Here is a 27,195-nt window from a genome sequence, read left to right as displayed (position 1 = left end):
TCTGACCGCTACCTGCCCTGACATTCTGTTCAGAGGGTACGAATACGTAAAGAGTTATCTTTCCTTTCAAATAATTTCAAATATTTGAAAAACCATGCCAAGTGAGCTAAGTGGTCTTAATGAGCGCCATTTCGAAGCTTCTTAACGGAAGAGAAATGTGCTTCAAACTCACAAGATTTAACCGCACAATTTCCCATCTCCAGTTTAACTTAAAGCCATGAACCTGTAGATCGTCGTAAATATCAATAGGAAATTTGGATTCATCTCAAGAAGAATTTAGGCAGAAAATATCTCTTGATTGTGTAGTGACCCACGAGAAAAATGATTCCAAAACATTTCAATGGACGTGCATCATTACGAAGCAATCGTTTTGAAATTAGTGATTTTTTGTTATCGTATAAAGAGCAAACACGAAATTATTGCGACACATTCAATAGGGCATAACTTTTCTACCATTGGGTAAAAATCAACCAAATTTTGCATACTTTTCCATTGATGTCAAATCAATGTCAAATGTCAAATGTCAAATCAAACTCGAAGTCGTGTTTTTCGATTCAACGAAAATGGAGGTGAACCAACGCGAGTCAAGAGAACAAATTCTTTCCAAACACCTGGAATTTCCTGACCTGTCGCACCGGCAGTTGGGAAAAATGTTGAACATTCACCATTCAACCGTCTTCAGAGTGTTGAAGCGGTTCCAGGAGCGGTTGACGTTGGACCACGACAAAGGAGCTGGAAGAAAACCGGGACCGGAGAACAAAAAGACGGAGGAAAAGATGAAGCGGATGATTAGAGCAAATTCCAACGTCTCAAGCCGTGATTTGGCTAAAAAGTTTAGCATGTCGCTGAACTACGTCCAGAATGCAAAGAAGAAAGCTGGACTATATACATACACTCCCGTGCATAAGTTTGGGTTCACCCCCTAAAAAAACATGCAAAAGTGTTCAGTCCATATCTCTGTGATTACACGTCCAATTCAAACTCTTTAAGCCGCATTCGAAAGGCAAAGAGTTATTCGTATGTATTTTTCCAAAATAATTCTTTGTACTTTGTATACTAAATTTGTACTTAAAGTTGTGACATTTTTCAAAAAACACACTGAAAAATCATATCTAATTTCCTGAGCATTGGGTCGACCAAAATTTCAAATCAAAGTGTGATTAGAATCGTAATCTTATATTATTTGAAGAGACCCCACGAAATTTTGGCGGAAAAATCTGGAAAGTATTCAAAATCAATGAAACAGTTAGTCAAGTCATCGTGCAAAAGTTTGGGTTCACCCCTCAGTATGATGTAAATCGTGCAAAAGTTTGGGTTCACCTGAGCCACACGCACATCATTTTTGTCGATATCTCTGCCATTTTTCAACCGATTTTAATAGTTTAAAGCTTTTTTGAGCGCAGTTCTTTCCTTTTCCTTACCATTTTTCCTTACCATTCAATGAACAAATGCGCTGAAGACATCATGATGCTACGACGCGTAGTTTTTGTGCTACTTTACTTTGTGTCTTGGTGAATTTTTTTATGTCAAAATTCAACCTATCTGTAACTTTTGAATCAATAGTTTTCTCACAACTTTTACAATAGTTTTTGAAAATTGAGGAAATTTGTAGTTCGTCACAGAAAAAAATGAAAAGAATCGGTTGAGAAACGGCGGAGATATAGCTAACTGAAGTTGACCATTTTGTATGGGAAAACGGCTTTGGTGCATTTTATATGTCCGATACTGTACGTTTTTTGTATAGAGAATGTAATTATGGATTCTAAGCGAAAAATCCGAATTTCGTCCTACAGCACCGTGAAAAAGTAGTAGTGATAACACGAGATAATGCTCAGTACAGATTTTCAAAAGATAGTTTCAAGTTATTCTCAACTAACCTTATTAGTTTAGGCACCTACCACTCGTATTAGGAGTAGTAGGTATAGACAAAAATTTATTTTAGACTCATTAGAGTGTCCCTCTCCACGGAAATCTTTAGTAAAAGGCGAAAGATTTATTCGACATTTGAAGAGAGACCAGAGTAACGATACACTGGACAGCAAAATGAAGTGAACAACGATGGGTCTGTTCAGCTAGTGATTGACATAAATTCGTTGCTTTATTTTCAAAGAGTAGAAAAATTCAAATTGGAATTTCACATGACTTGTGAACAAAATATTCTACCCAAAAGCCATACATGCAAAGGTAGCAACCAGTCAGTAGTTGGCTTTCGTTCGTATCGCGCCATTTTTTGTGCGCATGTCTGTTCACACACTTCAGTGAGGCACATTTGTACGGTCTCAATACAATACACAGCCGATTCCCCTTAATGTTAAGGTTATACCCACACAGAAGCGCAAACCCTCGCACGTCAGACTTTTTTCCCCTCGCACATGTTATATGCCACCAGCTGTTTCTCTCTCGTTTCATTTTCAACAACCACATCTTATGGCTCTGTGTTCAAAGTATCGTGTTGACTAATATCAGGCTATTTACTCGATTGCTCGTCTTATCTTGTACTAAAGGTTATTTTTTTCCACAAAGAATACATAAAAATGACAAAAAAAATTGTTTCAAACATGTCAGAATTTGAGAAACTTTGGACAAATAATTGATTTTTAATCTAATTAGTAAAAATTAGTAACAAAATAAACTATCACTTTCCACCGGCCCAACAGCATCAATATATCTTTAAAACCATGTGACTAATTTTTAAAATCGACACAGATTCTAAATAAAGAAGAGATTTTTTGAAAACTTGGAAAGAAAATGGTAGAAAACCTTCTAAAATAAAGAAATGATCTCAGTAGACAGGTTTACCTTCTAATCCAACCCTGCATTTAAACGGGGAACTGTTCACATTTTTTTTTTTAATTTTCGTTCCTCTGAGATCGAAATGGTTTTAATTTTAACGAACAGAAAATTAAAGCCATCTTAGTAGCTGCTATTATCAAAGCCATATGTTTTAAAAACAATATTGATTTATCCTTTTTTATTAATATGCTCAACTGTCATTTGTTTTAAAATACAGATATGAATCCAGATATAAACTTGCAAGAAGTGGAGACTTCAAGATAAGATATTTATAGCAATAGAGATGTCCAACATTGAACATATACTAGTAATTTCTAAAAAATGTGAATTACCAAAATCGTGAACAAAAATCATTCATTGCCCAAAAAACATTGGTATCGATTTTAGAACGATATACACATTGAAAATAAAAATATTAAAGCGCCATAGTTTGTTAGCGAATTGAGAAAAATTGGGTGCCAACAACAGAAACAATAGCTATCGAAGACCTAAATCAGGCTAGTAAATGTTATAGACTCTTAGACACAGACGTCGAGTAAACTATCTGGTAAACATGACATGAGTTGTATAAATTGTAAAAGACAAAGCCGTAACAAATACGGCAGTGCTGATTCACTTTTCTTGTCGTTGACTTTGATTTGTTGTTAAGTATGTAATCTTCCATTCCTGTTGATATAATAATACCATCGTTCTAAAATGTTACCTAAACATATTTAATTAGAGCCACCAGCAAACTAGCTGGTATAATTCTATTTGTGAATATTTTAGCGATGATTTGTCAGCAATCCAGAGACATGCCTTCCAGGTGGAGAAGATAACACAAATGTTTGCTGAACAATTCACACGAGCTCAGACTCGATCTACAAAGGATTCTCGCAACAATAACGTTTCCGTTATTGCATATGGGAAAAGTATCATCATATGGATTGGGCCCTTTTAACTCTTCCCTCGTTTACGGACATTGTTGCTTATATTTGACATAATGACGAAATTAGTCATAATATTGATGAATTAACAAGATGCTTAATATTCATTTGAATTTGGATTTGTTTGTTCGGAATATGAGTCTTTTCGGAATTTGAGACAAAACGGTACATTTTTTTCTCAGCGGTCTACCGTTTTGCCGCGAGCCGAGATGTGCAGGGATAAGGATGGGAGCATTTGCACGGACGAGCGTGAGGTGATCCAAAGGTGGAAGCAACACTTCGACGAGCACAGCAATGAGAGCACATGCACTGAAGGATTGGACACGTTTCTGGAGCCATGCTGGCAATATAAAGATCTTAACAACTTCAAAAATCATCATATCGTAATTTTCAGATACCTCCAAGAATTCTTAATTGATTTGTGTGATTTTTTCAGAGTAGCTCCTTATAACCTGGCATTATATAGCCCACATTTTATTTTATTTTTTTTTGAAAAATTGATCAAAAACAAAATGTCCGCCAAAGACATTTTATATGGAAAATTTCGGTCCCCTAAGAAACATCGCAATATTTTTGAAACCAGATCACCAATAAACCAGATATCGACACGGATTCCTAAACTAGAAGAATTGTTTGAGAACATGTGAAAAAATGGTGCAAAAATATTGAAAAACAAAAAAGTTATAACGATTTAAATATTTGTTTTGCGGTGAAAAATGAAGCTGTCGGTAGAGGGGTTAACCAGGGGGATTTCATTCACCAGCTCAAGAACAATAAAGCTGCTGGTAAGGATGGTAACGGAGCTGCACTCATACATATGGGCCTGAAGAGGCTGGACTGCATCGGCTGATAGGCACAATCTGGGAAACAGAACAGCTACCGGAGGATTGCAAGGAAGAGTTAATATGCCCCATCTATAAGAAAGGCGACAAGTTAGATTGTGAGAACTTTCAAGCAATCACCATGCGGCCTACAAAGTATTATCCCAGATCATCTTCCGTCGTCTGTCGCCTGTAGTAAACGAGTTCGTGGGAAGCTCTCAAGCCGGCTTCGTTGACGGCCGATCGACAACAGACCAGATCTTCACTGTACGGCAAATCCTCCAAAAATGTCGTGAACACCAGGTCCCAACGCATCACCTTTTCATCGATTTAAAGGCGGCATACGATAGTATCGACCGCGTAGAGCTATAGAAAATTATGGACGAGAACAGCTTTCCCGGGAAGCTCACGAGACTGATACGAGCGACTACGACAAGGTGATGGGTTTTCGTGCCTGTTGTTCAATATTGCGCTAGAAGGTGTTATGTGGAGAGCCGGGCATAACAGCCGAGGTACGATTTTTACGAGATCCAGTCAATTTGTTTGCTTCGCGGATGATATGGACATTGTCGGCCGAACATTTGAAAAGGTGGCAGACCTGTACACCCGCATGAAACGCGAGGCAGCAAATGTTGGACTGGTGGTGAATGCGTCCAAGACAAAGTACATGTTAGCTAGTGGGGCCGAGCGCTTCGGGGATCGCCTAGCAGGGTTACGATAGCCGGGGATACGTTCGAGGTGGTCGACGAGTTCGTCTACTTATTTATTTATTTATTTTTTAACTAAAAATTTTGAAAGAGGGAAAAGCCCCTTTAAGTGATTTCTTTTTGAAATTCTCAAAAAGGCACAAAACCTTTTTGTCTTTTCAAAATAACATTACAAAATGGTAATAATAACAAATTATAAATCTATAGGCTCAAGCGGCATTTATCCATGCAGAGCCGAAAATCTTGAAAAAGGGCCATTACTCGAAAACAACTTGATGCCATCCTTAAATGAGTTTATTGAAAATGTTTCCATCAAACCTAAAAAGAGAAAAAAGAAAGAAGCAGAATCATACGTAATACAAAGCATCATTTAAAAATCTATAAAGTATTTTCAACGAGGAAGACCAAAATAACTATATCGTATCAATTTGGAAGGGCCATTATGAAAAAATGCATAATTTTGAAAGAAAATAAATTATATAAAAAATAGGCAATTATATTTGGAAAATTGATTTTTTTTTTAATTTTTCAAAAAGAAACATGAAGAAAAGTTGAAAACATATCCTGCTTCTTATTAAACGAAAGATTAATTTGTGAAGCTAGAAGAGTGCTACAACATTTTCTGAAACCATATTTTGACGAAGAAAAAAATTTATTACTTTCAGCCCATAATCCTAAACGATTAAGTAACATTCTTTCCATAAGCTTACGAAGACATGACAATATACTTATTGGTCTACGACTATCAGCTAATGAAGGATTCTTGCCTGATTTTACAAAACTGACAACCTTAATAGAACGCCATTCCGAAGGAATGAATTGTACAATTCTGACAAATGTATTTTTCCATCATGTGGTAAATTTTGCAAAACAATAAATTTAATATTATCAATTCCCGGAGATGTGTTTTTTGTAACAGATAATGCTAAATCTAATTCTCCTAATGCAAATGAAGCACTCAGTTCAGGAAAACAATTATATGTCTGACAATTTTTAAAATTTATGGAACAAGGAACAAAATCAGGACAAATTTTAGAGGCAAATTTATTAATCCAATCTTCAGAATATTCTTGAATATTTGAAGAAGAATAAATATAATTTCTTAAATTTCTAGCAACAAACCAAATAGAAGAAAGAGAAGATCCTCATCAAGATTTTCTATAAAATTTCTCCAATAATTCCTTTTTTTTTAAATTTGGTTATTCGAATAAATTGAGCTTCAGCTTTACAGTATAAAAAATAATTTTCCCTTGATCCAAAACGACGAAATTTTTTAAAGGCGTCGGATTTATTTTTTGAAGCCAAAGAACAATCACTATTCCACCAAAATGAAGGACATTTTTTCCTAGAAGAAATTGGAGTAATTTTAATTTTATATATTATTTTTTTTATAAACATTTAATTATAATTTCACAAAATTGTTTATAATTATCAAGTTCTCCACTTGAATGAATAATCAAAATGAGTTAACGAAAATGAAATAAGATCCGAAATGAGTTCGAGGTGGACGAGTTTGTCTACCTCGGATCATTGATAACGTCGGATAACAACTGCAGCAGTGAAATTCAAAGACGTATCATTGCCGGAAGTCGTGCTTACAACGGACTCCACAAGACCTTGCGGTCTGGTAAACTTCACTTCCGTACTAAGTGTAACATGTAAAAGACACTCATAAGACCGGTAATCCTCTACGGGCATGAGACGTGGACAATGCTCGAAGAGGACCTGCAAGCGCTAGGAGTTTTTGAACGACGCGTGCTTAGGACGATCTTTGGCGGAGAGTATGTGAGAACGGCGTATGAAGGAGAATAATGAACCACGAGCTTGCGCAACTATACGGTGAACCCAGTATCCAGAAGGTCGCCAAAGCAGGAAGGGTACGATGGGCGGGACACGTTGTGAGATGCCGGACAACAACAATGGTGTTCACCTCAAATCCGGCCAGTACAAGCAGAGGGGGGCCGCAACAAGCTAGGTTGTTTGACCAAGTGGAGCAGGATCTTGGAAATGTGGGGCGATCGAGAAACTGGAGGTTAGCAGCCATGGACCGAGTTAATTGGCGTAACATTGTGGCGCAGGTCATGTCTTGAAGGACGTAGAGCCATCAAAAGTAAAGTAAAGTAAGTAACATTATCTAATATAGTTTTAATTTCTAATAATGAAAAAGGATAATTTGGAGGGATATAAAACATATGACAGAAAACTCCTTATTCAAATGTTTAACAGAAATAGCAATATATTCAATTGAAAAATTGAAAGGTAAATTTAAATATTTAAATTGAATATTTTTACGAACACCAATCAAAACTCCTCCGACTGAAACATTTCTATCTTTTCTAATAATATTGAAAGTCAAGATATGTAAGTGTTTACTTTCCACTAACCAAGTTTCGTTTAAACAAAATATATCTATATTGGGACTAAATAATAAAGCTTTTATTCTATCAATTTTAGGTATAATGCTACGACAATTCCATTGTAATATATTAAATTTATTGGTAGTAGCCATTACACTGAAAATAATAAAGAAAGGAGGGGTCTAACAAACTTTTCAAAAATAAACACAAAAAAGGGTAAACATTTTTTAACCATTTTTTTTTTCAAAAATCACTAAATCCTAATAAATCTAAAATTTGTTCCAAAATGTTCAAAATGGAGTTATCAAAATTTTCATTATTATTAGATGAATAATCATTATTTTCTTTAGAACTTTCATTAGTGAATGTATTTTCACCTTCAAGTTTTTGAAACCCAGGAATCGTTTGTGAAGTGGACGAAGTATTAAGTGGAGGAAAATTCTTATCAAAAGGAGTAGAAGGCTGAGGATAAGAATTTTCATTATTTTTATTTGATAATTAGCTAGCTCTTTTTCTTTTTGATGGAGGTTTATATATAAATTGATTAGATTCGTTATTTAAATCATCATTATCATAGTCAGATAATGTATCATAAATATTAGAAGAAGTAAAATCCCCAGAAGCTTTTAGGATCTCTGAATAGGAACATCGATTTTTGAATTTATTTTGTTGATTAAATTTTTGTTGGTTAGCTTTATAGACTGAACAACCCTTAATAGAAGAATGAGTCTGTTTGCAATAAATGCAAGCATCAGAATGTTTATCACATTCAGATGAAGTTCCACATTTGGAACATTCAGGTTTATTAGAACAGTAAGTAGAAGTGTGTCCAAATAAAAGACAATGCGTGCAATGCATAAGTTTGGGAAAGTAAAGTCTCACACTAAAACAAACATTATTATCTGAAACAAAATCCGGAAGAACAGAACCTGCGAATGTTATTTTAATACAATCAGAATGAATATCACTTGATTCATTCCCATTGAAAGTTAATTTAGACAAACGATTACAATCTAAAATTTTGACGGGAGCAATAGATTTATTTTTGAAAATTCCTTATCCATAATTACGAATGTCATCGCAACTCAATGATTCGTTATAAATTACGCCATTTATCTCGCATGAATCGCAAGGGGCATATATGCGGTATGAATTTCCAAATAAATTAGATTCTAGGAGTGCATTAGCATCTGCACGAGAACCAAAAACTACCCTTAATTTATCCAGCGATTTTTTTTTTTAATATCATTAACAGTTTTATATTTTTTGTAAACTTCAGCCGAAATCAAAAGAACATTAATTGGTTTATCCTTCTTTCTAAAATATACAGAATAAGGACCAATGAAAGTGGAAGGAAAAATTTTAACTCTAAATGGTTTAGTAACTGAAGCAGGAACATCAGAATGATCATCATCTTTAGAATTTGAAGATTCCTTGTCAGATTCCATATCGCTAAAACAGCGGGGAATATAAATAAATAATAAAAAGTTAAATGATTAATCAAAGTTAAACAAAAAAAAGAAAAATTAGCTAGAAAAAATATACTTAACAAAATCCAATCCAAATCTTGACCAATTTCTCCTTGAAAGAAGCAACTTCAATCTTGGACATTTGACAAGACCAAAAAAACGGAAGAAGCTTCGAAAACTTCGATTGTTCTCCAAAAAAATTCTCCGCCGTCCGCAACAATTCGGAAGAAATTCTCCTCAGTCAAACGCACGCAACAAAACGATCACCCTCCAATGTTGAAAATAATCCTAGACGGAATGTCTCTCCGCAATTCCAAAGCGCGTAAACTGGATCAATCCAATTCTTAATCAGCTTGTTTGGAAAATTTTCTCCACCTGAAAAAGAAAAGAAAAGTCAGACGTCGAAAAAAACACGTCTTGATAATCCAAGGCCTGCAACAACAATGAGTTCGTCTACTTAGGATCCTTGCTGACGGTTGACAATAACGTTAGCCGTGAAATACGGAGGTTCACCATCAGTGGAAGTCGAGCCTACTATGGCCTCCGAAAGAAGCTGCGGTCAAAAAAGATTCACACCCGCACCAAATGTACCATGTACAAAACGCTCATAAGGCCGGTAGTCCTTTACGGGCATGAAACATGGACGATGCACGGTGTGCTGGAACACACATATTATCGAACTTGCATGAACCTCCGATCTTTTTTCACTAAAAGTTAGTCTTGATAGCCAAAAAAAGTTTGCGGAATATTAAAAAATCTTTCATCGGCAAAAAATTGAAAAAAATCGATTTTTGTATTTTTATTCTTCTCTCATATGTGAGTTCATAGGAGAATATTAGAGTTACACTAATTTTGATGCACTGCAATAACTCAAAGACTTATTTGATATACCTTGAACACGAATCGATAACAAAACGTTTCAAATTGAGCATATTTTCTGCCTGCATTCACACAATGTGATCAGCCCATGGTGGTATGCCGTTTATTAAGGACATCGCATTTTTACATAAATTTATTAAGTTAAACATACTTGTAGTATCAAATTTCAATCAACGTTTCCTATTCTACTGAATAATTGAAATCATTGGAGTTCGTTATTGAACATGAAGCTTTTTTAAGATAACAGACAATTGTATAATCACATGCAACTATTAAAATAAACAGCCATACAATTATATAGGGCAATGTACTGTTTCAATTTTGTATGGTATGTTCACTCTAGCTGGTCTTGTTATTCACATTTGTTTTGATTGAAAGATGGAGGAAAATTTTACGCAAGCCTGAATACTGTGTATCTACATCCAAAACTAGAACGCATACAGATATTGTAAAATATCGTTACATATACAGGATTTATACAGAAAATGTAAGATGTGAACATAAAAAAAATCTAGGATAGTCTTATGTTTCTTGTATGAGTAACAATATTATATAATATTTGTAAAGTTGTCATGCAGATTTATATTGAAATCTTGCAGCCTCTGGTTGGGTGCGTTTGCTAAAACATCACATCATTAACGTATCATTAGTTACATTCACATACCGTAAAACGGGGTAACTTTGATAATGCGGGTAACTTTGATGGTACGTAACCCACCGCATACTAAATGATATATCATAATTTCTGTTAATCAATTAAGCAAAACGAATGCAAAACTAAAGAATATTAGTATGACACTTTATGTAAGAGCGGTTTTCATTTTAATCAAGAACATTTTAGGCTTTTTATTCGAGTTTAAAAAATTTACACAATTTCAGCATTTTTAAAACGCTTACAAACAATCTGTTCTACGATCACTATTTGATGTAGTTTTGAATAGTTGGCCACTTATCTTTGATAGCCTAGTTATCATAGAACTTGAATACGGTCTGAAATCTCTTAGCGAAAAGCATATTCACAAACTGGGACCATGTTTGTAATCTAAGTCAGAAATTTCCATATAACGTTAAACGCCTAGAGGTATGCAATGCCCTACAAATGTTCGTTATTCATTCAATTTTGTTCGAATCATACTCCATTATCAAAGTTACCCCAAAACAGAAAACCAACTTTCGATTATATGAAAAATTATATATCCATTCAAAATGTATCTTTCGCCAATCTATCGACTGTAATCGATAGCTAGGATGCCAGTACTTGTTTTAAAAATATAAATTGTAAATCTTTGAAACAGCATGCAAAAATATTCAAGTTTTCTTCGAAAAAACTATCAAAGTTACCCCGTTTTACGGTACTTAAAACTAAATACATACCATAAAACGGGGCAACTTTAAGAGTTTTTTGAGAGAAAATCTAAATATTTTATTTTTTATTTGTAAAACAAGCACTGGTTTGTTAGTTATCGATTGCATATGAAAGATTGCATAACGGTTCGATCTTAATGAATCTATAGTTTCTCATATAATCGAAAGTCAGTTTTTGGTAATGGGGTAACATTGATAATGAGTAGATAAGCGCATGAAAATCCACAACAAACTTTGGTTTGACATCATCACAGTTTGAATTGGATTGGAGAATGTTAATAGAGAAACTGGATTAGATTTTATCAATTCAAGTGCATAATTTATTGAACAAAAAACACCTTTAAAAGTGTTTTCAGGCAAAACAAACATGACAAATACCATTATAAGTTGATAATAATGGGTATAAAGTTATATCTCTGAATAGATAGCTATCGATAATCATGTTTCGACATTGAATTCAATAAATCAATCGTTTTTTGGAACATGACTAAGTATAAATCGAATGAATCCCGTAAAGTACATGAGGCGTTGCATACCACTAGGCTTTTAATGTTATACGGGAATTTGTGACTTTGAGTACAAAAAATGATTCTAAATCGTAAAACTGTTTTTCGCTATGAGGTTCGATACCGGATTCATGTTTTACTATAGCTAGGCCATCAAGCATACGTACCGATCTCATTATAATTTCATGAAATAGTGATAGTAAAACAGATTGTTTGTGAGCGTTTTCAAAGTACTAGAATCTCATCATTTTTTAATATTCGAATATAATGCTTCAAATACTCTCGATTGGCACGAAAACAGCTCAGAGGTGAACTGTCACACTGATACTGCTTAGTTTCGCATTCGTTTTGCTTAACTGAATAACATAATTTTTGTTATTTTGTTTAGTACGTTGCGAATCCCGCACTATCAAAGTTACCCGCATTATCAAAGAAACCTCGTTTTACGATACTAAAATTTATGTGTCCATGTTGGTTATTGAAATTGTTAAGTCTATTTCGCAAAATGTGCCCTCCATAAGTGCGAAGTCGTGAATAAAAGTGCTGGATTGCGTTGGATCGATTTGTTATCTTCGCCACATTTATTATTCATCTTATGACAAATAATTGGAGTGATGACATAATGTCGATCCGAAGTAATCCAGCCCTTTTATTCAAAATCAGGCACTTTAAATCCCAAATATAATGTGCGCATTGCATATGAGTAGATTAGTGACTGCACAAAACTTGTATCACGATGAGCTTGAGACCACATTAAGGCTATATAAGCCATTTACTGTTAATCATGTTATAGTGAATTCTCTTTCAAGACTTTTGCGCGTATAAGCACATGAATACAGCCTATACTGCCATGTGTATCTATTTCTGGGAATTCCAATTATGATTAGAAAACTATGCTGCATACGTAAAATATTACTGATTTGATTCAGAAAGAAGAATACGAAGCGTTCGTATGAACTTTTCTGGAGGAAAAGTGAAATTTCCGTTGTATAAAATACGGCATACCACCATGGGCTGGCCATATTGTGTGAGTGTATGTAGGAAATGATGCTTAATTTGAAACATCTAAGAATTCATTCACGTTAAAGATATGTCAAATTGATCATTAAGCCGTTTAAAGTCATTATATTAGCGTAACTCTAATATTCTCCTATAAACTTATATATGGGAGAAGGGTAAAAATACAAAAATCGACTTTTTTCAATTTTTTGCCGATGAAACATTTTTTAATATTCCGCAAGCTTTCTTTGACTATCAAGGCTAACTTTTAGTGAAAAAAGATCGGAGGTTCATGCAAGTTCGATAATATGTGTGTTCCAGCACACCGTGCGATGCTCGAGGAGGACTTGCAAGCACTTAGAGTCTTCAAACGTCGGGTTCCTAGGACGATCTTTGGCGGTGTGTGGTGGCGAAGAATGAACCACGAGCTCGCCCAACTCTATGGCGAAGCAGCCACGCTCACTCCAAACTTCTGCAATTCACGAGCCAATCATTCTCCTTATTTCGTTGCCAGGTCGGTTGCCAAAAGTATCGTTCGATATTTCTCCTTTCTCCATTTTTCGTGGTAGGGGAGAAATTCGATATGCTACCTTGCCAGGGTCGCGATACCGGGGCTGCCAGAAAGACAATGTTTGAGCCGCACCTCCTTGGTGGACAGACGCTCGGGACGCATCTCCTCCTCACTCTAGCTCAGCGGTTTTCATATCGTGCTCCGCGAAGCCTTGGCAGGTGCTCCGCGAAGGTTTTGAAAATTTATGACAGTTTTGAAAATATTTTACCAATCACTTGAAATATCTCAACTTTTTCCTTAAAAATTCGTTTTTAATTATACTATACCAATCCATATCCAGAATTTTGAAAAGTATGAATTTAGACATCGAAACAACTGATCACGATGAAAATTTGTTCGATTTGTAATTCGTTATTTGCGACTAATCAATCGAATATTTTCGACGTTATGGTGGATGATAAAACACAATTTTTACGGGTCTTATACACACGGTGTTTAAATCTCGATCATTGGTGAACTTTTATGTACCTCAGATATAATACGAAAACGTTCAGCATTTGGGCTAAAATTTCGTAATTGGAAGGTTAAAAATATTTTGTCGGTGAAAATTATCCGATACATTCTGTAAATATGTAACAGTTTTAGCTGAAAAATAAGGTTTTCTTGAATTTATTATAAAAAAAAAACAATCCTTAAAGTTAGAAAATTCCAATTTTTGTTATTTTGACGAGTTTGAACAGCCTACTTGATGGCAAGACAAAGTTTGCCGGGACCACTAGTATTAAGAATATTTTCGAGAGTGCTGACCACTCAGATACATTAAAAAAGGCCTAAAAAAGCATTATTCGCTACAGAAACTCGCTCAGTTTTTCGATCAAACGACAAAAATCGAAACATTTCCTAACAAAATCAATTCTACAGATTTAATATTTTGAAATATTGGACGAAAATCCTAATATAGTTTCATTTAGATGCTTAATTGTCAGACTTTAACCTTGAAAGAAAACAGTTTGCTCAATCAAATCAAACAAATCTTTAAAGTTAAGAATTACAAGGCCCAAATAAAAAGGGGTAAATGTGACATTTAGGTCGGTTTTGAATTAAGTATACTGAAAAATTCGATTGCTTCCTGGATTTCGAATAGTATTTTTATGTATAATTTGTAGAAGTTTTGATTGTTTTTTTTTCGGTTCCCATACAAATTATATTGTTACAAAAATTGATGAAAAAACTTGAAACTCGTTTTTATTAAAGGCAGATTTTCGTCACTTACAACCCTTGGCTTTGTACCCCCTCAATTAAAATTTGAAACTTATTTCAAAATTAATGAAACATCGACCAACATAAGTCGTACTTCACGTTTTTCGTAAGATTGCGTAAGATTGAGGCGTGTATAAAAATCCAAATTTCAATCGGAGTGATAATGAAGAACAGGTGCTCCGCGGAACTATTTTATTTCAAAAAGTGCTCCACGAACCAAAAAGGCTGAAAATCCCTGCTCTAGCTGATGTCAGAAAGACAACAGTGCCCAGGTTGTACTATCAACTAAGTATGCAACCCTTAGCTGGCGGTCTTTGTCATCGTTTGACCTGTAGAAGCGTGTGGTAGGTACTTGTAAGGACCAGAGCTATGTTGGACGCTCCTTCCTGGTTGTCGGCTCACCGTTTCACATTTTTTTAGTATTTCCGAAAAGTTTAATTAGTTGAAACATACTACGAACATTTCTAAGGATGCATCGATAGATCGAATAATATTGTGGAGTTCCCCTACAAATTCCAAGAATTCCTCAATAGTAATCGACAATTCGAAAATTTTTCGATGAGTTTCTAATAATTTTTTGATGGTTATATTAAATTGATAGTCAAAAAATTCAAATTATTGGTCGATAAACCAAAACATTAACAAATAATTTGCAACATTTCTATAACTTTTTATTTGTTTGGGTTATTCTCGAGGAGATCCCAAGCAACACAAGGCACAGCGGTTAGCTTAGCCTTCCGAAAATTTATGAGATTTTTCTCAAATAATCCAGATATTTCGGCTATGATCGTGTGAAAATAAAACAATGAATGTATAACCCAAACTAGCATTGAACGGTCGACAACCGATTCGATTAATATCAATAAGCGAAGGCTCGGTTTGATACACACACTTTCACGTTGTTATGAGGTCCATTCTCTCTCAGTCCCGATTGCGCACAAGCCCTCCTAGCGACCGGTCTCAATAATGTAAGCATAGGCACATGCTCTACAGCCATAGTTTGCGCAGCGACCTGCGAGAGCTCTGTGCCTTATAAGCTGTTCGCCACCTGGCCCCGCATACTTATTTCTAGTTCGCGCATTTCTCCGCGGGCTGAAGAAGACGCAAATCGGCAAATCCATCCATCCAAGAAAGTGTGAAACAGTGAAGTGATTCGCCAATCATCATCGGGTTAAGATTTGTATAATTGGCTGCGACGCTTCCCTTTGCCAATTCAGACTCGATTCAACGTTCGGCGCGATCAGTTGTGAGCGGCTTTTATAGGGCAAGTTATGAATGTGGTCCAGGAATTGGCCGACTGTTTAAAAAGTTATTATTAATACTGATTCGGTGGCCAATTACCAAACGATCATACTACAGAGGTTGTGAACCGTGCGTGCGTGTTGGTGTGAGTTTTGGCGATCGATAGTGTCGTGAAGGCTGGATCAAAACGGAATAAACATTGATCGAGAAGGGATTCACATCTTAAGAATCCTGCTATTTTAGTGCTACTTTAGAACAGGTGATTATTGCTCGTGTTGTTAGCAAATACGTGAGTATGGTATTACTGAACAGAATCTGATAATTCCGATAACGACGTGCGAATACAACTGTATTGAGGAGCAAATACTTTTATCAGCTACTAATTCAAAGGCAGTCGGTACTCGAAGGCCGTCTTCTGCCTACATGCTGTCGCCGCAAACCAGTTTCAGGCGTATCTTCGAAGTGACGGCGTAAACTAAAAAGAGATAATGCAAATTTTGATGTGTGCGGTGTAGGGCGATTCAGATTATAAAAAAACACTTTCATAGGTTTGTTTATAATTTTTATGGTCAAAATAGAGTTTCGCCAAAATTCAAGTCATTTAGGTGGGGGCTCGAGGACTACAAAGATTAATTTGAAAATTAATATGAAGAAATTCATGTAAACCTGTAATCCGGGGTAAAATTGATCAGATTTATGAAGGTGTATTAAAAAATCAATCGAAAATGCAAATGTTGCATGTTTAATATTTTTAAACAAATGCTGACACTAATCGCAGGACTGTATTACTGTATTTTGTATTCTTAAAGTTATTTACAATTATAATTCATGTGGTTTTTTGATTAAGCTGATATGGGGTAGCATTGATCACCCATGTAAACAGTGATCGGTAATATTAAAAATGTAGTAACTTACTAAAATCATGGCCACACTTTTACAATCATCATTTTTTTTTCAGAATCCCTATTTTTTGTTAGCTTATGAATATGAGAAAGAATAGCACCATTGATAATATTCTATCAGTTTGAAGTTTTTACGACAAGGGCCATTTTGGTCAATGTTACCCCGTTTTCGAACCATAGAATTCTGCGTGAATTTTCGGAATTAATCGTATGAATGGGTCAAAAATTGGTGCTTTTATCATACTTTCGAAATGAATTGCATATACGCAATGTTGCAACTGCGACCGATAACTAAGGTAGGTACTACACACTTATCTTGGATTTGAAAGTTCCGTGCTGGAATCCATACAGAAATCCCTTAAAAAAAAGCCTTTTTCTGGAGAAATATCTGGATTGATTTTTGGAGAAATCTTTGGAGGAATTGCTAGAGAAATCCCAGGAGAAAACTCTGGAGGGATCCATGGAATTTTTCTAAAAGCAATTAATTTAGAGTTTTTACAGAAGCCATTTTTGTAGAAATTTCCTTAATGTAATCCTTGGAGAAATTCTTAGAATAATGTCTGATGAAATTCCTGCAGGAGTTCATAGGAGACTCTCTTGAGGAATTTCAAGAGGAACTCTTGAAGGAACCACTGGAGGATGTTTTTGGCCTAGAGAGGCCTAGAAAGAATCCATGGACAAATTACTGAGGAATTCTTCGAAGGATTATCTGGACAATCCTTGGAGTGAGTCATGTAGCGATTTTCCTGGTGGAAGTTTTGGAAGAATTCCTTGAGGAAAATCTTGAAGAATCGCTTGAGGAATTCTTGAAAAATTCGTAAGTTGTTGAAGATCTGGAAGAAATCCTGATAAAAACCCTGGAGGAATTCCTGGAAGAATCCCTGGAGTGATCCGATGAGGAATCCCGGAAGAAATCTCTGGAACAATTCCTGGACGAATCTCGAGAGGACTACTTGGAGATATATTTGTATGTATCCTTATAAAAATTCTCAGAGGAAATTCTGGATAAAACACCTGAGAAATATTTCGAGTAATGCTCGAAGATATTGTCCTAGTGTAACTACTGATGGAATTCCTGGAAAAAGCCTTGTAGATATCTCTTCAAGACTCCTAGTAGAGATTTTCCTGAAGGAATCCTTGGAGAAGTCTCTGGGATATTTTCTAGAGGAATGCTGCTTTAAGTTACACAAGTTTTTCAACGCACCTGGTCTGGAGGACAAACGCAACGAGTCATCGATAACATCTCACAATTGCCCTAGGTTCGGAAGCAGTGAAATACGCATCATACCTACCGCCGTGCGGGGTGACATTGGGCCTAGGGGGTGACTTTGACCGCCCTTTTCGATGCATCTCATGGCTAATACGGGAGCCAAAAAACTAATCCATGACTATCCAGTGGCTATTTATAACGTATTCTTGAAGCTTTCCACATTGTTTTCATTATTCTGGTTTTAATTTGCTGTAAAAATCTTGGCCCAAAGTCACCCTTATGGCCCAATGTCACCCCGCACGGCGGTATTAGAAAAATTAGATGGGCAGATGAATTCAAAATCAAGTGTGACATCCAGCAGTAAAATACAGGAGATTAATTTTAATTGTGTTTCTATTTTTCGATCTTAAAATAAACATATCGTTATGTTTCATGCATGCAAAATATGACATAAATTTAGCATTTGAAAATGCAATGGAACCTATGGGTTCCTTCATGCATTAAATACATTAATATACGGTACAGACAGTAGCTATACTTTAGTAATAACCAAATAAATGTAGCGTATTTGTACTAGAATAGTGCCCTTTCCACTTTATTACTGCTTTTATGAGACATATGCCATATTTTATAGAAGCAAAGTGATATTAGTGCAACTACATACAGCTTTACGGTTACTTAAGTACGCTTAAAAGCACGAAATTTCTAAATAATTTTCTGCATTTTCACTATAACTCTTTAAATGTGTTGAAATTTACATATTCATGAAAATTTCGTCAACGGAGGCATGAACTTTCGGTAGTGTCATTCAAAAGTATCGTTTTCGATGATATCATTTTTAGTACAATCGCATTTTCCTTGTTCATATAGTTTGCATAGCTCAAGTAAGAGATGAATCTTTGCTAGTGTCTTTCATAATTATAGAAATCAATGTTCAGAAAGGTGAAGAATTTACGCATGAACAAAATTTACTTTTCTTAAAACCTTATATTTTATTAATTTATGAATATGAGAATAAAAACACCATTCATGCATTGAAAATATTTCTTCGAAAAATGTTGACTTCTCTCTAAGAGGAAAATTCCCACTGATCAATGTTACCCCGAATTACGGTATCATTTTAGTTTTTCATATAAATTTTTAAATACATTTTTTAACGTCTTCGGGCCACCGTAAAATCTTCATCAAAATAGCTGAAAATTGGACAGGACTCAAATGCCATCATGAATTTAATAAAAAAGATATGGAAGATGGGAACCACCCTAGTGCGGAGGCCGAACGATATCGTGAAAATAAACACAAACCCCAAGTAACACACATCATTGAGATACAATCTCAACAAACAGAAAATTTGTCGTTCACACGTTCCCGTTCGTAGCGGCGCGACGGGACCGCAGGGAGCAATCAATCAAAATTCGGGAGTGATCAATATTTTCCCGAGCAACTAATTATAGACTTTGGAGTGGAGTTTGAGCTTAAATTGGGGATCTGATGCAGATCGTTCTGTGACAACATCCGTGGGTCATCAATGGCACGGCTGCGCGCCGCTGCCATCGAATGGAGATGATTGAAACTGAATACAAGCTTTCTGATGGTTCTGATGCATAGCATCGTTAATTGGAAGAAAATAAATACAGGGCGCGACGGAATTGTTTGTCCCACGATATCGATGATGCTATACAAAATACTCAACTTTGACCTGCTGTAATATTGTTCTCGTATGAGAAATTGAGATTCAATTTTCAAATATGATTAATTTAGTTATTTCGAAATATTATTTTTTCTAATATCCAGATAATAAGTGAAGCATCTGGTAAAAGCACCAAAATAATAGTAGTTTTCCTTTTTTACGACTGTAGGGGAAGACGGGGTAAGACCGCCCGCCTAAGAAATTTAATTCATATGTCAAAATCAAGAATCAATAAATCCTTTTTCCACGCAGCATGTCTTTTTTTGAAGCCTTAGGCATGATCAAAAAATACAACAGGTGTTGTATTTCTAAAAAATATTTATTTCTTGAAGCTTTTAAAAGTGATGTCTTATCATTACTTATAATTACTTTTAGCGACGGGGTAAAACCGTCCACCCACGGGGTAAGAGCGACCACCACGATTTTCGTACACAATTTTGCGAATAAATGTATCAGTGATTCTGAAAAGTATAATGTTTTATGAATTCTACATTGATTAACGTGGATATTGCATCATTTTTAGGGTTAATTATTTCAAAAAACTTAAATATATACTTATTACTACCTTGAAACATCTATATTTTGGAAAAAATATGCGGATTTGGTTTGTATTTTTCACAAAATTGATTTCATTTCACTTGAACAGTAATATACAACGTAGTTACCGTAAAACGGGGTAATTTTGATAATGCGCGTAACTTTGATAGTGCGAGACCCACAATATACTAAACGAAATAACAAAGTTTCTGTTAATCAGTTAAGCAAAACGAATGCAAAAATAAAAAGTATTAGTATGACACTTCATGTCAAAGCTATTTTCGTTGGAATCAAGTACTTTTGAGAATTTATATGCAAATATCAAAAATTTACTCATGTTTCACTCATGTTCTGTGAGCGTTCCAAAATGTTCCTTTGATTTCTCATGCGTTCATGTTCAGTAAGTTGAACACACATATGATTACTAGATTGATCCCAAAAGCGTGATCTCCAAAACCTCAACCATTCAAGCATTCACATCGAACGTAGTGATTCTCTAGTCTGTCATTAAGAGTTTAACAGATTATCTTCTGTTCCTGCATTAGAAAATCTGATTTAAGAAGAGTAAGTTTTTCAACATTTAAATCGCCAAGGCATGCAATAGTTGTTGAGTGTAAGATTTTATCAAATCGATCGGAATATTCAAAGGATTCATTCATCGAAAATCAAACAAAAAACTAGAAGACATCGCTCTGAAAGTTGTTTTTTTATTTGCATATTCGCACTTTTGACGACTGACTGCGATTTAATGTCACTAGCCCGAATGATACTAGCCCGAAAGTTACTTGTCGGAATGCCAGTCCGAAAGTAAAATTAGTTCTTACATCACTGTTCCGATATTTATTTTAAATTTCGTCAAGTTTTTTTTTTCTTTTTTCCATTTATCGGGTAAACTTTTTAGACTTAACACCTTGAATATTCGTGGCGCTACGAGCCATTGATTATATTCGGTATTCACGAGGGCTAACACGGGATAGTGTTATAGAATCGACTGTGCAATTCCGTAGTTAGTAAGAAAAAATCTTCGGTAAACAAAATGACGCCGGAAGCGAATAATGAAGAGAATCACTTTAATGTTTTATTTGCACATGTATATTTAAAATAATCGAGTAAAGAGAATGTTTAATTCAGTAGCCTAGATAATCCTTCCATCCATTTGTAATATGATCGTTGACCTTGTCACCGGCAAGTGAGATTCACTTTATTTTTTTCATTTAGAAGGTTCAATTTCCGTAACTATGAAATGGCATTTTAAAATTGCTTTTCGTAGCGGAAAAAGTTCTTCCATGATGCGGCAGCCTATCGTTTCGCACTTTTTTCACTCAAAACTATTCAAGTTGATCCTAAAATATATATAAAAAAAAACAATTTAATATTAAAAGTATGAGGGCAAACCATTCGCAATTCGTAAATATAAATAAGCACTTTTTACTAGTCGTGTAGAGTTTGCGTACTTACTTTAGTATCTGGCGTTAGAAATATGCTGCATTAATGCCAAGAAGATGACCAATCTGGGAAGTCCATTGTGACTCTTTTACACAAAGTTGTATACGATATCGAGAAAGCATTCGCTCAGAAGCAATCCTGATTGGGTTTTTTCTTGGATATTGAGGGTGCCTTTGATAACGTGTTTTTTGAGGCCATATTGGAAGCCGCACTAATCCATGGGCTACCTACAACAATTACCAATTGGATTCATCAAATGCTCAAAAACCGACATCTCTTCTCGTCATTGCGTAGCAGTAATTCGAAAATTAAGTGTTTGCGGATGCCCACATGGGGGAGTCTTGTCACCACTTTTGTCAAATCTAGTAGCAGATACGCTATACGTAGCAGATACGACATTTTTGACAAATTGGAGTTAATACCATGGAGAGTCATCAAATGACAAATACTTTCGATCAACTTAATCATCAATCAATCAGTAAGTTGATCGAAAGTATTTGTCATTTGATGACTCTCCACGGTATTAACTTCTAGTATCTAGCTTTGATAGTTGGTATGTGCATAAGCACCCTATTCGACCTGATGCGAAGTGCTCTTCAGGTAGTCGAGAGTTTGTGTCGCCAATATGGCTTTTTGGTAAGCCCGAATAAAACATCTATTGTTCTTTTTACGGAAAGACGAAACTGCGAGGGAATTCGACCTTTACGTCTTTTTGGCACTGAGATTAATGTATTTAATTGTAATTAATGTCGGAGTCATTCTTGATTCCAAACTTTCATGGACACCTCATATTGATTTCAGAGTCAAAAAAGCTTCCATGACCTTTGGTCAATGCCGGCGATCCTTTAATAAAACCTTGGACCTCAAGCCCACGTATATTAAATGGATTTACACAACAGTTGTTCGACCAATATTGGCATATGGATGTCTTGTGTGGTGGCAAAAGGGCGAAGTGAGAACAATCCAATCAAAATTGGGTAATTTCCAAATGATGTGCTTGATGGCGATGTCTGGTGCGTTCTCTACGACTCCCACGGCAGCGCTCGAGGCTCTTTTCGACGTTGTGCCACTACACATACATCTTAAACAAGAAGCACTTTCTTGCTCTTAACGTTTATGGGTATTGGATCTACTGGAGAGAAATCCGGTGAATCGTAGATTTACACACACACACTTAGTTGTTTCCACTTTTGGTGAATTGGGACAAAATGGTCCTTGCTCCAAGTCTTCCCCCATTGGCTTGTCACTTTCCTTACAGGACATTTACCACACAATTCCCTTCACGGAAAGAGCGGACGTCTGGCTATTTGGAAAGATGTATATCAAACAATATGGTATGTTACACTAATGACTCCCTTCTTGAAGGTAAAGCTGGTGCAGGTGTATATTCTCGTGAGCTAAGGCTGAATCAATTTTACTCACTTGGCAACTCATGGTCGAAGCTTGTTATCGCATGTCGAATTCAAATGGTTGAACTCTGTAAACCTTGTATGAGTACCTGGCCATTCTTCCATTGCTGGAAATGAATTGGCTGATTGCTGATGAACTAGCTCGCGATGGAGCATCGCATGGCTTCATTACAGCCAGCTATTCCAATTTTGAAGTACAGGGTGAAGCTTCAGATAAATTCTTGGGCGGCAACTCAGCACAAGCAATATTGGAACAGTTTGGAGTCGTGTCGTCAAACAAAATTGTACATTACTGAGCCATCTCCAAATTTGGCGAAGTATTTAACAAATCTGTCAAAGCAGAATTGCAGTCTCTGGGTCAGAGCGTTGACAGGCCAATGCCGACTCAACTATCACATGGCAAATATTCAGCGTGCGGGTGATAGTTGTGAATCCGATTATGGAACTTCGTATCACCTGATATATAATTGTCCAGTTTTAGCGCAAATGCGATACCAATTATTTGATAAACACTTATTAAGTGAAACTGAATTCAGAAACCTGAATCTTCTGGACATTCTGTTATTCTTAACCCGCTGCGGTAATGTGCTATAGACTCTTTTTACGCACATGTGTTTTGCAGTGCCCTTTTTAGGGCGCTGTTCGAACCCATTGTGGTATGGAGCTATACATGCTCTCAATTCGCTCATGCGATCTTCCCTCTTCAAGGGACCCCATTCCTATTTCTTCCCATCTTTCCCTTCCCTTTCCTCTCCCATCGGGTAGATGATGAAATGGGCTCAAATATGGCGATTGCACAAATCTCCCAACTGGTGGGAACGTGCCTTTGGAGGCGGCCTTCTTTTTCGCATCGCGTATCGAATAATATCATCTGAGATTTACGCGTTGACCACAGCACCTAGTGAAGCATTAGGAATCCGATAAGCTAAGAGACGGTTTGGTTGGAGACTCCTTAGTATGTTTACGCACTCCTGAGAAATATGTAACTATACGTACAGCTGAGCTCATATCAACCGAATTGCCTATTTTTTGACCTACAAGCTTCTAATCTCCAACCTAGCGCCGCATGAACTGTGCTCAATCCAGAATTTTGATCTTCGTTTGACTTCTAAAGAATAATGATGAAACATATGCTTCAACTCGAGTCAGTGTTACCATGTAATGACGGTAAGAGCGTTGTTTTGCAAAACCTTATCAAAAACAACCTGAATTGTTCATTATGTTACGCATACTCAATTTGGCGTTGATAATCGGGTCAGTTCCCTGGTGGGGTTCTCGAAGCATCAAAACCGTGATTCATTGTCACGCGATGTGCACTAGGAAGAGGATAAGAGGAAATGACTTTCAATGTCAGCTATCATGTTCTCGCTCGACCATTATGCTGTTACCATTGGCCTACAATCGAGAGCACATGGGGCAATGGATGTTCAATGACCATTATTCATATATGAGGGTTAAGAATTATGATGATATTGCAAGAATTGCACTGGCGTGTAATTGTTGATTAAGGAAACGCTAGCTGCTCTGTTAGATTAAATGAATCATGGTATTTTTGCCCTGTAGTTGCTAAGATGTGATTGTGGGAATTGAAATATGCGTAAGAAATGATAATGTTAAACAAAAAGAAAAGAAAAACATGGTAATGTTTAGATGACCAGCGTCTTATCAAGTGTAACAAAGCAAAGTGACATAACAATTGTGTCTGAATGCAAATTCTAATCATCAGCCAATCACACGCGTGTATGGCTGTGGGGGCACGTGATAACGGTCCGCCCCGTTTATGTTGTTGTGACCGAGGGTACCCCACTCGAAGTCGCACCCACCCTCCAGTAGAGAAACCACCACGCATATAGTTTGCCCCCGATGACACTCAGCTGTTGGCAATCCTTATCAGCAGGCTTTCTGTTTTGCTCAATTGCTTTGATTTTCTCGCCATCCCATCAACGTGGTTTTGTTGCCCACTAAGCGACTGATTCGCCGTTGGAGCTTTGAAGTCGTGATGCCATCATCATACACTCGAGTTATTAATCGCCCTTTAATTGTCAGCGTAGATCTCTATCGCAATATTTGCAAAATCGAGGAATTTATTATTCTGTTTGCCTCTGACTAAACAGCGACAACCACAAAGAAGCTTTATATTTATACGATCAGCTTGGAAAGAACAGGATGAGCCTGTCACTTTTCCATTAGAAAGAATATTAGTTGACTGAAACTCAAAGAAACAACTTGTTATTTTCCACTTCTTTGCAGAGGATTGCAAACACCGGCCATGACAAACGAGAAGCGACCAGGTGGTACAGTGCATGCGGATGCAGAAGATGTATATCGACAACTGACACCAAAAAATAATCTACAGCTGATCAGCCCAACGTTGACCCCAGCTTCCGGAAAGGTGAAGGATGCGGAAGATGGGACACTTGTTGGATTGTATGGATCTGTCGTTGAGTTGGCGCGGGCTGCCAGCAAACGGAGCAATCGAATGCAGGTACGAGATTTTGGATACATATTGATTTAAGCTTACCTGAACTTATTTCACTTCCAGCTCATGATGAGCATTTTGGCAAATCTGACAGTGCTGTCCTCCGGAATGGGTTTGGGATACTCTGCAATCACGTTGCACTCGCTCACAAGAGAAGATGATCCATTGCGGCTGAACTCGGATCAAGCGTCGTGGTTTGGTAAGTACTGTTTTACTCCTGATTTACTATTACGGATCAATATGTGAAGGCCGTGGCGCCCATAGGCTATATTTTGTAGATGAGTGCTCTTTTCCTTACTTTCTTTTTCTCCTTTTTCTTATTTTTATCCTATGTCTTTGATTTCTTCTTCTCCATTTCCGTTTTCTTATTCTTTGATTTCTTCTGCTTCATACTTCTATTCTTTGTCTTTGATATCTTATTCCTATTCTTTCATTTTTTCTTTTTTTCTGAACTTCCCATATCGTTCATTCATAAACTTCTCCGTTTTCAACAACCCTTCAGCAACTGGTCTTGATATTTTATATGTAAGAATTACACGGCAGAACAAGCACCGACATACTGCTATTTGGAGTAAGGTGCACAGATAAAAATATTTAAATTTCAATGTAGTGTAAACTGTGGCATATAGTAAAAATAAACCAAATTCATCTATTGTTACGGCATTTCGTTTAGTTTTCAACCAAATTGATGCTTGAATGCTACATGATCTGTAAATTTGAAGTGAAAATGATTGAAAAATCAGCGATTTATCGTTGACATTTGAGTTTATTTTTATGCTCCAAATATGTGCATCAAAATAAACTTAAATTTACAACATATTTTTAGCTGTGTGGGAAAAAGTTCGACCTTAATAAATATTTCCAGAAAAACTATTATAGTGGAAAATATATACATATCACATAATGAGTATTTACCATATTGGCTGCCATTTTTATGGACAAACTTGCGTCAAGCTTCAAAATTGAATGTCCTAAACGAACTTTTGCCAAACCGGTGGGGAAGTGCTCTAAACTAGTGTGGGACGAAAGTTCGCTGACTGAAACACAAAATTTCATTTCTTTTATGACAAGTATACCTACCCTAAGAGATTTGAGACCGAATTCATGTCCTACTATAACTAGGTTGTCAAGAATAAGTGACGAACTCATAATGGCTTCATCAAATAGTGATTGTAGAACAGATTGTTTGTCAGCCTTGCAAAAATTCTAAAATCTTATAGATTTTCAATATTTGCTTATAAGTCCTCAAAAGCACTTGATTTCAAGGAAAAAAGCTTTGACATGAAGTATCATACTAATACTCTTTACTTTTGCATTCGTTTTGCTTAACTGGTTGACAGAAACTTCGTTATTTCATTTAATATGTTGTGGGTCTCGCACTATCAAAGTTACCCACATTATCAAAGCTATCCCGTTTTGCGGTACTTCAGAATGCTATAAAAACTCACGATCACTATGCAAATATAGTGTCTTTAGCAGTCTAAACTAATTTTAAACACTCTTTTTACTTTTATTTTTTCTGGGAGTAAATGGATGGTATACCAGCAAATATGGCCATAAATGGATAAATCACTAGAGTTACCTAGTGTCATGGAATGGAGGAATATTATTGGTTTTTGCTTAGCTCTGGCTTTAGTAGAATAGTAGAGAACACTAAGATAAAATTTGTTCATAAAAATAACGATTT

At 36.1% G+C, this 27,195-nt stretch overlaps 1 protein-coding gene across 3 annotated transcripts in view; it reads left to right on the top strand.

Annotated features, from left to right (window-relative positions):
* The first annotated feature begins 15,567 nt into the window (after positions 1 to 15,567).
* LOC5576051 (facilitated trehalose transporter Tret1-2 homolog) overlaps positions 15,568 to 27,195 on the top strand; it is a 28,057-nt gene continuing 16,429 nt past the window's right edge. Inside the window, exons 1-4 of one of the 3 annotated variants that reach the window (XM_021845965.1) lie at positions 15,569 to 15,726; positions 15,811 to 16,094; positions 25,280 to 25,514; positions 25,572 to 25,707. In XM_021845965.1, the coding sequence (XP_021701657.1) occupies positions 25,299 to 25,514; positions 25,572 to 25,707 (352 nt within the window). In that variant the 5' untranslated portion in view covers positions 15,569 to 15,726; positions 15,811 to 16,094; positions 25,280 to 25,298. Of the gene's footprint in view, positions 16,125 to 25,279; positions 25,515 to 25,571; positions 25,708 to 27,195 lie in introns of all 3 variants that reach the window. The other 2 variants (XM_021845966.1, XM_021845964.1) reach the window with 2 other exon arrangements.

Source organism: Aedes aegypti, chromosome 2, assembly GCF_002204515.2.
Source record: "Aedes aegypti strain LVP_AGWG chromosome 2, AaegL5.0 Primary Assembly, whole genome shotgun sequence".
Lineage (NCBI taxonomy): Eukaryota > Metazoa > Arthropoda > Insecta > Diptera > Culicidae > Aedes > Aedes aegypti.
The sequence above is the reverse complement of the archived record's forward strand: the minus strand, read 5'-3'. Positions and strand labels throughout refer to the sequence as shown.